This window comes from Theobroma cacao, chromosome 2, assembly GCF_000208745.1.
Source record: "Theobroma cacao cultivar B97-61/B2 chromosome 2, Criollo_cocoa_genome_V2, whole genome shotgun sequence".
NCBI classification, from domain to species: domain Eukaryota; kingdom Viridiplantae; phylum Streptophyta; class Magnoliopsida; order Malvales; family Malvaceae; genus Theobroma; species Theobroma cacao.
Window position 1 is genome coordinate 5,637,240 of NC_030851.1, and position 13,679 is coordinate 5,650,918.

Consider the following 13,679-nt stretch of genomic DNA (forward strand, 5'->3'; position numbering starts at 1 on the left):
TCAGCAGCGTATGGCATGTACAAATTTAAATGCTAAGGTTACGTCTGACTCTAAAGCGTGGCAAATTAAACTTTTGTTTACAGAGGAAAATCTCGTCTAACATGCATGATTTATATGTTGAAGAAAAATACATCCATATAACTTTCAAGTAAATGTCATCAGTAATCATTATCTATCATTACTATTAACAGTTTGTAGCTATTTATCCAGCAAAAGATTTTTTTTTTCTTAAAGAAAAAGTAAAAACAGAAAATAAAAAAAAAAAAGATTCAAAAAATCCTAAACTTAAAGCAGCCCAGTACAACAACCGACTAAAATAGGCCACAACCATTACGTTGTCTCAAATGTTTCTGAGTTACTGTTATCACCACAGTAACAGAGAACAGGTTTAGTTCATTTTATATTTCACAATGCTTACATTAAATATTTCAGATAAACTATAGGTGCTAACCTATATAAACTGTGTTTTCTCACCCAATAGAATAACAGCATAACATGATAAGGAAAAGGGAGACAATGCAGCTTTTTGTATGTACATAAATTAACCTCCCATACTATTGGATGGGCAAGAGCTCTGACCAGGGCAAGATTCCTTGCTAAAGTCGGAAGAAGCCAGCAAATTGACCTGGTAATTGTACACCTTGGGGTTTCAGCATCTTTGGAAGATTGAGACACTCAGGAATATAAGGAAAAAAACAAGATGTAAGATATATACCTTGACAATTTCAGACCTCGAGCTTGGTCGTGTATAGGCAGCTAAGATGCTCATGTTGAAAGCCTGGGAACAAGGATAGTTGAAATTAATAGAAGAAAAATAATGATAATAATTGAAGTAGGTTCTACCATGAGTGGAAACGCCAAGTTTGCAGAAGCACCTAAAAAATTCCATTAGAAGATATTACGATAACCACTAAATACAATGGATTTAGTTATCACGGTCAATCAGCTATATATGATTTGATACGAAGGTTCATTAATGTAGGCAATACTGCAGAAAACAGCCTGCTCTTAGCGTGTTCAGTTCTACCCACGTTATAAATGATTTCTGAAAAACATAGGTTCATAAAACAAAGAACACAACAAAAGCAAGGTGAACACATTAAACTGATTTCTTGTTCAGTATATCAGAGGGCATACACCTAGATATGTAACTCATGTTTGACAACCATACGAAACAAACAATGGAACAAGGTCGGCCAATAACAAGTAGCGCCACTATTTGTGAAGGCTCCATTTAACAGAGATCAAAACAAAAAAAAAAAAAAAACTAAGGGGTAAAAAATTATTCGCAAAAATTTTGAACCTATCAAAACGCTGCTTTGAATAGAGAATTTAAAATCACTAATTTCCCAGGTATGTACCTTTACTTACAAGGGGAAAAAGTATCACCCGAAAAATGTTAAACTCACCCTAAAGGGATCCCCCCTCAGTGATTGCACAAACATTGAACTCCCCGAGGCTTTTCCCTGCATAAAATAAATGCATTAATTTCCTTCTCTTTTTGGCAATATGCAGATGAATAACATTAAATATAATCAAAAAATAGGAGAAGAAATTCAGGAAGGAAAGGATATTGAGGGTTGTTTTATCAGAAGCTAACTGCCAGGTAAGAAATTGGAAAAAGAGAATCCCATTCTCACATTCACTAAGTTTCTTTCCTCTCATATTTCTATATACTTGTTTCGGGGTAATAAATTGTGCTTACAATTCTCTCTCCCTAAACCAAGTTCTTTCTTTAGTTCACAAACCAATTTCTCTCTAAGCAGTGTCTTCTTTTCATGACAACAGTCTGAAAAAATTGTCATAACTGCTTAACCTATTTATTCGTTTCTTGCATTCCTTTCCTCAGCAGTCTTTTCACTTTTTTTTTTTTTGCAATCTCTCGTTCCATTTTTCATTCCTTGCCTTAATAAAATGATTTACTGGTACAGCTAAATTTTAAAAACCAAACGACCCAAGTTAAAACCTAAAGGTTTTTTTTCCTAAAAGCTATTCTGCTCATTCCAATCATATGCAAATATCCCCACAAACTGAACATGTATCAACATTTAAGCAAGTTGGTTCTATATTTTCAGCAATTTTTTAGTCCTTAACTCCAAACTTTATGAAAAGCACAAAGTACAAATAGCTAAAACCTTGTCACTACCAAATCCTGCATCCCCATGAGAGGGAGACAGTGGAATAGATCCTGTCTTCAATATTCGTCCATGCTAGGCATGTGTGTCCATACTCACTAAATCATTCTATTTTGTAAGTCAGAGCACATCAATGTTGGACATAAAATGTGCAAATTGAAAGACTCATGTACCTCCAAAGAAATATCCCTGAGACGCCTTCCAGTTTGAGCACAGCAAACACGGACAACCTGTTCGTCACAGCTTCCACTTATAATATAGTCCTTACCATTCATGTAGTAGGAACGAGTGTAATTTTGTGAGCTTCCAGTAGAAGGTATCTGAAAATTCAGGTGAAGCCTTCCATCAGCAGCCAGAAGCTGTCTAACCTGTCAATGTCTAAATGTTAAACCGAAGTCCATACCAATATCAACTTTCTTTAAAGATCAACGTAAAAGCTTCAATAACATTACATATATCTGAGGACAAAAAAAAGTGGAGTAAATATTTACAAGTATAAAACTTAATGCAAAATTTAAACAAGAGAAAGAAGAAGCAAGCCAACATGACATGAACAAAAATGCCCAAATGCAATTATAAGAAAAAGCACATTTCAGTTGAGTTTTGCAACTCTTCACCAAAGATTTAAAAAACTGAGAAATACAAGTCTAGCACATTTCAGAAAGTGGCAGCTATAGCTTGAATCCACAATCTTGCACAAGTAACATTCAGAACTGAAATTGAAGATATGAGCAAAAATTGAAAAACCAAACCCTTAATATGAAGAAAATCAGCACTCTATGCACCGAAAACTCTTCCACAAAAGCAGTTAAGTTGTACTAAGAATTTCTAGCTAAATCTATTCTTAACCAAATAGCAGTTTTATATCCAGACCCATCCACTTATTTTTGAGTCCGGATCTTAGGGAACAGATCTACTCATAGGCCCAGTATGAAACTAGATGTCAAAATACATGGAACAATAGTGGCACTAACACTCCAACTCATGCTGTTAATTATAATAAAAATTACCTCATTGTCAACAGCTGAGGCAAGAATATAGTGATCATCTGGAGAGAAGCAGACCATCACATTTCCTTTAGAACTTGAAGCAGTATAGCAAGGCCTTATTGGCTTCTGTCTCAAGTCCCACATTTTAATATCCTGATCAAATGATGACGTAGCGAAAATTGATGGGGAATGGTTTGAAAACTTGACTACATTAATATGTTCTTGGTGCATATCCGTGAACACCTGTAAGCGTCTTCCACTGTTGATATCATACAGAGCAACATTTTTTGAATACCCACTTGCAAGAAAGAGTTCATCCGTAGAGTTAACATGAACAGATGTTAATTGGTCAAACTCATCAAAGGTGACAGAACCAGTGCCACTATGGATGCGCTTGCAAGTTGATGCACAATGCTGGATATCATACAGCTTCAGTGAGCCATTATCTGAACCAGCTATGAGCTGAATAAAAGAGGTAAAAAACCAAATAAAAAACAACCACATTTATTGCCATTATTGAGGGATTGATATTAGGAGAATGGTTGAGTTCTCTAAATGCGGTAAGTGTGAACTTTCTACTGAAACACTAAAAAATTTCAAAAAGGAAAAAGGTAATAGAGTTTAATAGGGAAAGACATTTATTTAGAGAGCACTGCAATTTAACCTCCTTTTAAAGTGCCTCATGAGACTTACTCACCTTAGAAGGATACTTCTTTAGCCAACAGAGCCCCAACACACTATTCATTGCCCCTAGTGAAGGGATGTAACTAACAATTTTCTCATTTTCATGGTTGACAACAACTACTTCACCATCTAAAGTTCCAAAGACCATCAGGCTGGAATTAGATGGATGATACTCAAACTGCCTTGGACGAAAGCTCCTTCTTTCATCTCCCAAATCATTGCCTGAGATAGAAAGTGAATGCAGAAATGGCCAAGGTGAAGATCCCATTTTGGCAGCACAAAGAGATCTGGTATAAAAATACTGTGACTTCCCAGCAAGATCCAACGGCCTTTGCTTCGGTGTCCGCAAGCTAGTGTGGCGTTCTCTTATTTCACGCTTCTGCAAGATACTAACAACACTTTCTTTACGATACCTTCTATAAGGTAGGTACTCAAAATGTTTTAAAAAAGTCACATTAGCCATTTCCCTGTCAATATTTCTGATAGGTAAATTATCCAAAACTCTCAACTGGGGTATTGATGCTATCATGTATTCCCTATAATGTTTCTCAAAGCATATTGGAGAAGCATGTTGGGAAATGTACTTGAATGAACCATCTGCAACATGCCTTGTGAAGGCACCTTCACAAGACTCATCTCCATTTTGATTTGGCAATGTAGCGGAGGAAACCTGTCAAATAAATTACAACAACAAATAAGGACTATTAAAACCAAGGCCCAGAAGGTGTTAGACAAGATAAGGAGAACATATTAATCCAAGTTCAAAGAACTTTCATAGTCAATTGATTCAGTTAGGAATTCAGATTGAAAACCACAACTATATCCAAACATGGCATCCTCACCCATTTCTCAGTCTACAGAATTAGATTGAACACCACAAATAAATCCTAACATGTTATCCTCCTCCATTTCCCAATCCACCTAATATTACAACAAGACAATGAGAAATGAAAAGGAAATGCTAATAACAATCATTAATAACTTAACAATAACTTCAATTTAAAGAATTTAACTGGCATATCAGAAATATACTTGCTGTGAAACAAAATTACTTTTCCTTGATACCATCATTATATTATAAAATAAACCAATGATAACTTCATTTTTAGCCCCTAATACCCATAATATGCTATTTACTGAAACAGCTCAAGACACTAGTGATAAAAGGCCATAGATTCACCTCACTCAGAAGATTGATCTCTCTGCTCCATCCAGGAGGTGCATTTGATGATGAGTCCATGTAACTATCCTCTAGGTGAATAGAAAAATCTACTTCACTATCATCCGATGACTCCTCATTTGAGCTTTGAAAATTATGATTCATACTGAATGCTTCTGGAAGAAAAGTTCTCGTTGCCTGTTGAGTGATGGAGTTAAGTTCTATAAGTAAGCCAACATTAACGGATGATGTTACAGGGTAAGATGCACTTCTTGGTTGACTGGGTCCAGTTTGGTCATCTCCACTGGATGATCCAGAAGATCCAACATCATTGCAGCATAACCAATTTTGAAACCTAAGTTCAACCAAAGAACGGAGTCTGGAAAGTGCTGCAATTGTAGTCCATAAGTTGGCAATTCTGGTCTCACACATCGAGAGACACATTAGATTGGGCATGCAAGAAAAACAATCCTCCCGGAAACTAGTGAGTGTAGTGCTATAGTCAAGGTTAAGGGTGTGCAACCACATGAATTCCCCCACCAAGTTGAGCTTCCGGAAATGTGAAGACCTCAAATTCAGAACTTGGCATTGTAGACCTCCTTGAGAAAGATCCCTGATTGTACAACTCAAATTAGTTTAAAAATCAAAGACACATTTAACCATTTATTAACTTCACAAATTTTTCTGGTAAAAACAAAGCAGCTACCTTAACATGCATTATCTAGAAAGCACAAAGCACAGGATGCAGTAATTACAAAAGTGTACAAGATAACTTATGGAATGAGAACTTAAGCAATAGAGAGAGAAGAATCCGAATTCCGCGTAACATTCAGGCATCTCCGGATTGTACAACAACATACACTCATTCAGGCTTCAGTTATAATTGAAATACTGCCCAAATAAAAGTTAGCAGATCCTAAAATGTGAATCTTTGGAAGTATCTCCGGATTGTACAACAGCATACACTTACTCAGGCTTCAGTTATAATAGAAACACTGCCAAACTAAAAGTTAGCAGATCTTAAAATGCGAATGTTTGAATTACTTCCAGTCCCTCTCATTTGCTCAAGCTAACAGAGAAGAAATCATTAATGAGACCGTTAAGCATCCAACCTAAAATCAATTGGCCATAGGTGGTGAGAGCCAAGCCAAAAAAGAGCCACAGCAAACTCTAAACTTAACCGATGTGGGATAATAACACTTGACAGGGACAAATCAAACTAAAAGCTCCAGCTGGTAGAGATGGTGGAATTCTTGATACATCATCTACCAGAGGCTAACAGAAGCAATCTGTGCAATCAACCGTTTGCAAAAGGAAAACAGCTAGTAAAAAAGAGAAACCAAGAAAGAACAGTAAGTTTGCCTGTAACTTTGATAAGAACAGTGATATGAGCTTTTATGCATCTACAACTTGCATTTATTTCATAATCAAAGGCCTCACAATTAGATGATTCATATCTTTCAAACATGCATTGGAACCATTTAATGTAGTCATTTAGGATTTGTTCATGAAAAGAAATATTACGCCTAAAGGAATAAATCGTTGCCAGTGATTTTTTTTTTTTTAGGGAAGGGGGATTCTAACCCATACTCTTTAAGCAAAGAGATCATACATTAATCAATGAGCCCAATGCTAGTGATGTTAGCACCTAAAGAAATCATTCAAGTACCAGCACAGCTATAATCTTATTCACATTGAGATCGTATAGCAAATTTGCAAATGAATCAGCACTTAAAAGGTAAAAAAAGGAGAAGGATAAAGAGAAAAAGAAGAAAAAAAAGAACCAAATCTTTTCTAAAGCCAAATTCACAAAAATGATATCCCCGTCTAAGCCAATCCAGATATAACTAAATGACAACCAATATCCATTTTTAGCTAAATGACAACTATATGGTTCAAATCTAGAGGGCATTTTAACTTCTTGACAACATTGACTTCTTTTTACAAAGATCTGTACATGCTTCTTCCAAAAGCATTTGTAATATAACAGTGGGATCAAGTACTCCAATGATGAAATAAGTTTATGTTATAGTAGATACAAAATAAACTAGGACATTATAATCATTAAAATTTTTTAATCCAAGTATGTTAATAATATTTACTCAATCTTACTCTTAACTAGCATTAAAAGTTGTAGGTTTTTGAAAAACCAAATCATCTTAAATCCTTTTATTATTCTTTTCAAGTCATGTTGATTATTTCATTGTTATCTCCCCAGGCAACTATAGAATTCAATGTATATTTACTACTATATTGAGAAAGAATAATGTAATTATCAATCTCCTTGCCCCCGCTAGACAGTTGTTATTTAGACAAATGTCAAATGATTATATCACCTTCAGAATATTTAATAAGCAATATATAAAGGAATTAAGTTAAGTTATTAGAACTCACAGAATAAATTCAAAATGAGAATAATACCCTCATCTTATTTATCTATTGTCACCCTCTTACACATCGAAACACATCATACGTCTGATGTCAGCATATTCTTTTCAAACAAAAACATGATAGTATTGAAGTATTTAAAAATAAAATAAGAGGTGAATACCAAAAATAATAAATTTCCAAATATTCTACTGCCACATCAACTTAAAAACTAAACTTAAATTGCCATCATAGCACCTGATTACCTCTATTTACACCTAAAAGATTATCAAATCTTATGTTATGGAGGAAGGAGCAAGGAAAAATGAAGTTTAATCAGCAATGTCAATCATTAGATATTTGGGTTACCAAATCACATCACACGTATAAGGAAAAGCCCTTTTTTTTTACGTTTCTATGCTTCTCTTTTCTACAGTGTGGCTTGTTTAGATTTTGTGTTTGAGTTGATGACAAGCAATACTGATACAAGTAAGTCATCCTAAAATCTGTCTTGAACTCTGTCTTGTGCATCTGTAGGAGAATATTTCTTGGTTGTAGCTTGGTCTCTTCTGTTCTCTTTCAAGTTTCAACGCACTTAAAGTTTAGGTTCAGTTGAGTTTGTTCACAACACCAAACCACCCTTCACACCCCCTCCCCTTCAAAAACAAAAACAAAAACAAAAAAACAAAGAGCATAATGGTGATTTTTGTGTGATTATGATTAAGAGCTTACCGGTCATTGATTGTCAACCCTAAAAATAATGTGAACTCATGGAGGTGGCTACAATTAACATTTTTGAAGAAAACAAGTAATGGAGAAATCATAAGCTACCATATGGGTAGATTATTCTACACAAGTAATGACAAGAAGGGAAAGGCTGCTTAACATGCCACACTAAAAAACATTGAATCAGAGCATAATTGGCTAATTGCACTCTTTACTTCTTCTTTTTTTTTTTTTCAAAATAGGCAATTCCCTGTTGAGATCCTAAAAGTATAAACTTACCTCCTGAAAGGTGCAAAAATTCACTGCATGAAACACCACATAACTCATAAATTATTAAAATTAGTTAGAAATTGTTCATGTTAAGCCAGAAAAGTTATCTTTTCTTCACTCCCATGTATCCAATTGCTTAAAGTTTCTCCAACCAAAATTTTACAACTTCACCATTCTAACATCCCTAAAAAAGTGGTAATAAAGTTATAAATTCATATATGTTTAAACAAGTACGGAATCAGATATTTTACTCAAAGACAATAGTGTGTAATAAACACTGTTATATACCGCAAGAAGTCCTTCCCAAATGAAAAATCCTGGAGATCAACTACTCGAAGTTTTTGACCAATAGATCGCATAAGTAACAAAGCATATTCTCCAGTCAATGCACAAGATGATTCATTAAGCACATCAACTGCTTCAATCTCAGATTCACTGATTTTCATAGACACTTCAAGAAGTGAATGAAAATCAATATCCTTCACATTGTCCAATAAAATCTCCAGGATACATACCTCATGACAGGATTTTTTAAACTCAGCCTGAATAGTTGAAAAACAAAAAAAGGTGATTATCAGATGTAAAAAAAGTATAAACAGCCACCAAAAACAAAGAAACATGATGTTGCTGCATAGAGCATCCAAGAAGGAGAGAAAAAATTAAGGTAAATATTTAACATATTTAACTACAGAAGTAGATTCTCTTTGCCACATTGACAAGAGGAAGAACAGTCTTTTGAGCCAAAATTTTGGATGTGATATTAGGTTGAAAACCATCAAACTAAAATTTATATAATGCATTGCCATCCGTTACCATCAAGACTAGGGCAGTAGTGCGCAAGGGTGCCTACAACTCTACCACCATAACACATACACCTAGAGCTAACCAGACAACAATTAGGAATAGGTTATTTATATCACATTCTTTGATTATTAACAAAATACCAGGATGTAAATACTATGTCAGTTCAAGTTCAAGGGAGCTTTTGATCTTTGACATATTAATATATTGTAAGATTTGAGAATTATTGAAATTTCCCTTGGTTTTGAGTGTGTTCTTCAAAGTCTTTGCATTTCTAGAGTATTTTGTACTCATCCAACATCACTAAGTGTGCTATGTGGTAGTTAACCAATTTCTTTTTCCCTAGATAAAAAAAGTCACAAAACCAGCTAAATAAACTCTTTTCCCCTTCACCAAGTCCTCCACCATAAGGATGCACCTTGAACCATCATTCCATTCATTAGATGTCTTAAGCATAAATTATGTGCCTTTGCCTTTCAAGGGACAATTAGATGCACTGGTACAGCCCAACACTTTGCAACAAAGCTTAACCCCAATCTTCAACTCTTAGAGCATCTCAAGCATACTATATCTAACAGTAGAAATGATCCCTTCCTTACTACAACCTGAAATAGGTCCAAGAAAAGAGCTCAAAGATATTACACGTGACGTCGAACATTTTCCTCACTGCTCAAAGCAGGAAAACTGAAGTGCCACTCTCGAAAGATAAAGAAGCTCCAAAGATACTCTCTAAGTCTCAAAATCAACATTAAAATCAGAATGCATTGATAGCATGATTATAGGATCAGAAAAATAACGAGCCTGGCAAGCCAATTTGGGGCCCCTAGGCTAATGATCAGAAGGTCCAATTGGTGTTTCTAAATTCTCAACATTAAGTCCATTCTAAAGCAATGAGAATCATAAAAATGCACTCATCTTCATACAATAGCGACATTAAAATTTAAGAAAAGCAACTACATCCATGCACAGTTCCTGATTGAATAATCAATTGCATAATCATTCATCGGTACAAACCTTAAAGAGAGCAGATAAAAATCCAGAGCTTGGTGCGACACCATGCTTCCTGCATGACTCAATGTACCTAAAACCAAATTCATCGATATAAAAATTAGAAAAACAAAAACTATTCTGTATCGTTGTAACATTGGAAAAAATAGTTTAGATTAAATTTCAAAAAAGAAAAGAAAATAAAGAAAACGCAACAGCGATATTCATAAATAAACAAACAACTTCAAAATCAAAGAAGCTATCCGATAACAACGGTTGTCGATTAATAATTTATCATTTCTAGCAATAAATTTTAGGTTTTTATAGAAGAATTCAAATTCTAACCAAAGAAACAATCAGCAACTGAGCCGATAAAGAGTAATCTTTCGAATAAAGGAATAGAACAAAGTTTGCATTGAAAGGGCGAAAAAGAAGAACAAGAGACTTACATTGATCCTAAGGCTGGAATTTTGATGGCCATAGCGATCCAGCTCTGCGAGATTTCGAAAGAAAGGTAAGAAATTGTGAGAAAAACAGCAGCTTTTTTCTTGAAAATACCTGTTGAATTGGATTTTGCTGTTTTACATTAGATAAGTTGGGAAGGTAGTGTGTAGGAGGAGTTGGGCGGAGAAGGACAGATTAATGCAGAAATGGCAAATGTTTTAGTTTACTACTATTAAACGCACAACTGGGCCCCACTTTCAGCTTTTCAGATGACGCTGCGTGAGTCATTTTCCTTTTTTTAAATATTTTTTTTTTAGTTTTAAGAGGTTAAAATACATAAAATAAAATATTTGATTTTGATGTATTTATATTAAAATTTCAAAAATTTTAAAATATAAAAAAGAACAAATATGAAAAATAAATTTATAATATAAAAGAGTCTTAAATGGTTATGAATTGGACAAAGCTAATTCAATGGATGGTTAAACTCAATATAAATGGTAGTGCTCAAATATAACCAGGTTTAATGGCCACCTCCAGGTGGTATTATTAGAGATGAAAATGGTTATTGGCTCATTGTGTTTACATATAAAATAAGAATTTCTTTTTCACTAGCAACAAAATTGTGGGCTCTATACCATGGAGTAGAATTATGTTGAAACAGAGGTTATAGACAGGTTTTAATAAAAATTGACTCTCTAATGGTGATTTAGAAAATTTCAAAAGATATCTCAAATTTAAATTCTTACACTAATACACTGCAAAGGGTCAAAGACTTATAGAGAGAAACTAAAATTATTTTATGACTCGCATATATTGTAAAGTAAATCAATATGCAGATTAGATAGTAACGCATTATGATAATTTATCATTGAGCTTATGTGTATTTGATAGCCCTCCACCTAGCATTAATATTCTTTTATTTGGAAATATGTTTGGTATTGTTTGGTCAAGGATGATATAATTGTTTGAAGTTATTTATATTTTTTTTTACAAAAAAAATTAATTTCACTTTGAGATATTAAAAAGTGAAAAAAATGAAGGAAAACAATAATAAAATAATTATTTTATATTTCTCTTTTTATTCGACTTTGGTAATTAGATTTTTTTGTTTTTTACGTTTTTATTAGTTACATTGTAATTTCAAAGTTAAAAATTCAAGCATTATATTTGCTTCTTTTTTTCATGGATCAAACATGGTAGCCTTGCTATAGAAGACAACAAAATCACGAAATTAACCAACCTACCATTTTTATATTTTGTACACCAAACCTTCCATATATACTTGTACTGTGGTATGTAAATATGGTAAACTCTTTCCTTTTGTCTGTTCATAACTATTATGAAAACACCTACCAAATCTTGCATTCTGCTAATTAAATCCATTGAATTAATAATTTTATTATTTTTGTTTACAATTAAAAGAAGACTCTTAAAAATGTAAAGTCAATTTTAAAAGGTTTTACATTTTTTTAGTGAATGTACAAGTGTATAAGATAATAATACCCAATGATGTATTCTTTTGTTTTTTTAATAAAACAGTGATGTGAAGCTTTAGAACGATAAGAATATTTGGTAAGTAAATATAAAAAGCTTAAATTTGTCGAAGTTATCTGGTTGTTGGGTAGGAATAGCTGTGGTAGCTGACTGTTCCATGGTTCCCTCTGGCACCACATCGGTGAATTCAGGAATTGGAATTTTTATTTGTTATTGCCATCATTTTGAATTCTAACTTGGAAGTTGGAAGCAATTCATAAAATTTTGGTATAAAGTTTGAACCAAGTGGACAGTGCTCAAATGTGGAAAATAAAACAAGGTTAAGTAAAAGAATTCAGACACTTGAACGTTTGCTTTATTTTTTTCCTCCACTTTTATTTAATCATTGGGATTATGTGCTGTTGACTAAGAAGATTAGGAATTTGTATGCTTTGTTGGATGTTTGTCTCAATCTTTAAGTAGTTATTTATGTTTCTGGAATATCTTTATCAGCATTAGGTATAAAAATAAATAAATTAATTAATTAATTAATGAAACATAATGTAGCGAAGAAGACACTGTAAATATATATAGTTGCTAGTTGGTAACACGTATTTTATAGTTATGATTTTGGGGATTCTTTTATTATGGATTCGGTGTGCTGCCAAACCCCAAAATGAACATTTTTATAGTAGGTGTGAACTTTGAAGTTTTGCACATCCTACTGATGACCCCTTGGAAGTTTCCCTGCCGGGGTGGGGTTGGGTTGGGTCAAGGACTCAAGGTAGACTTTCATGGTTTTATAGCCGACAACGTTTGATCGACATAAATGTGCCGCAAAGTAATGGGGTAAAAAGCACTACCCTGGGGCATGCAGCTTATCGATGACTGTACAAAATATAGTAAGATTTACTTACGCTTTGTTCCAGGATGGGGTACAAGTGAGGACTCGCTTATCCTTGTCCAATTCCGAACGTTGGATTTATGAAGAAGCTGTTTCAGTTTATGCTATTATTAGATGGACTTCAAAGTTCAAACATCGCAAACAAGTCAGGGCCTGTGGAATCGAACTGTCGAAACCTAGCCGTGGGGTATCAGGCCTAAAGTGCAAATAAAAACCCAAATGGGTCTCGGTTCATTGATTTTTTTGTTTTCGCCCCCCCGAAAGAACATTTTTTCCGACATACGGTAAATGAACCAGCTCGTATAAGGTGCAAAGAGACTTGACCAGTCTAAATTTCACAAAACGAACATCAGATCAAGATAAGTAGCCCAATTTAAATTTTAATCATCTAATGTTTAATGACAGGAAGAATAACAACTTTAAGTTTGCTGCCATCGGTATGCATATTTCGGCCTGTGGACTTTAGCATGGTTATAAATCTAGGTTGGGCTTGGCCCCGAGGTATGGGTCTGTAGGGCTTTGTTATTGATGGACGAATCAAAAAGAGATAATTGGGAAATTCGAATTTTATTTTTTAAATAAGAAAATTATATATTAATTAATAAATTAAATGTTTGCATGCGACTGTATAATAATTATTTAATTTTTGAAATTTAAGAATTTATCCTCTCAAGAAGATCATAATAATTGAGATAATAATTACTCAGGATGAGTGCTTTTTGGAAACTACTTATTAA

General features: G+C 33.9%; 1 protein-coding gene across 1 annotated transcript; it reads right to left on the bottom strand.

Moving 5' to 3' along the window:
• LOC18608045 lies at positions 154-10,751 on the bottom strand. The gene is made up of 10 exons (XM_007042515.2): positions 10,568-10,751; positions 10,146-10,212; positions 8,619-8,872; positions 4,989-5,580; positions 3,822-4,478; positions 3,146-3,586; positions 2,309-2,503; positions 1,410-1,466; positions 716-778; positions 154-625 (listed from the first exon to the last, which is right to left on the bottom strand). Exons 1-10 carry the CDS (start codon positions 10,597-10,599, stop codon positions 542-544), a joined length of 2,442 nt encoding a protein of 813 aa, XP_007042577.2. The 5' UTR covers positions 10,600-10,751; the 3' UTR covers positions 154-541.

Coding starts and splice junctions, on each gene's coding strand:
- LOC18608045 (XM_007042515.2), bottom strand. CDS start 10,599: ATGGCCATCAAAATTCCAGCCTTAGGATCAAT. Junction 8,873..10,145: donor TTTTATCTGCTCTCTTTAAG/GTTTGTACCGAT, acceptor TCAACTATTCAG/GCTGAGTTTAAAAAATCCTG. Junction 3,587..3,821: donor TAAAGAAGTATCCTTCTAAG/GTGAGTAAGTCT, acceptor TCTTTTATTCAG/CTCATAGCTGGTTCAGATAA.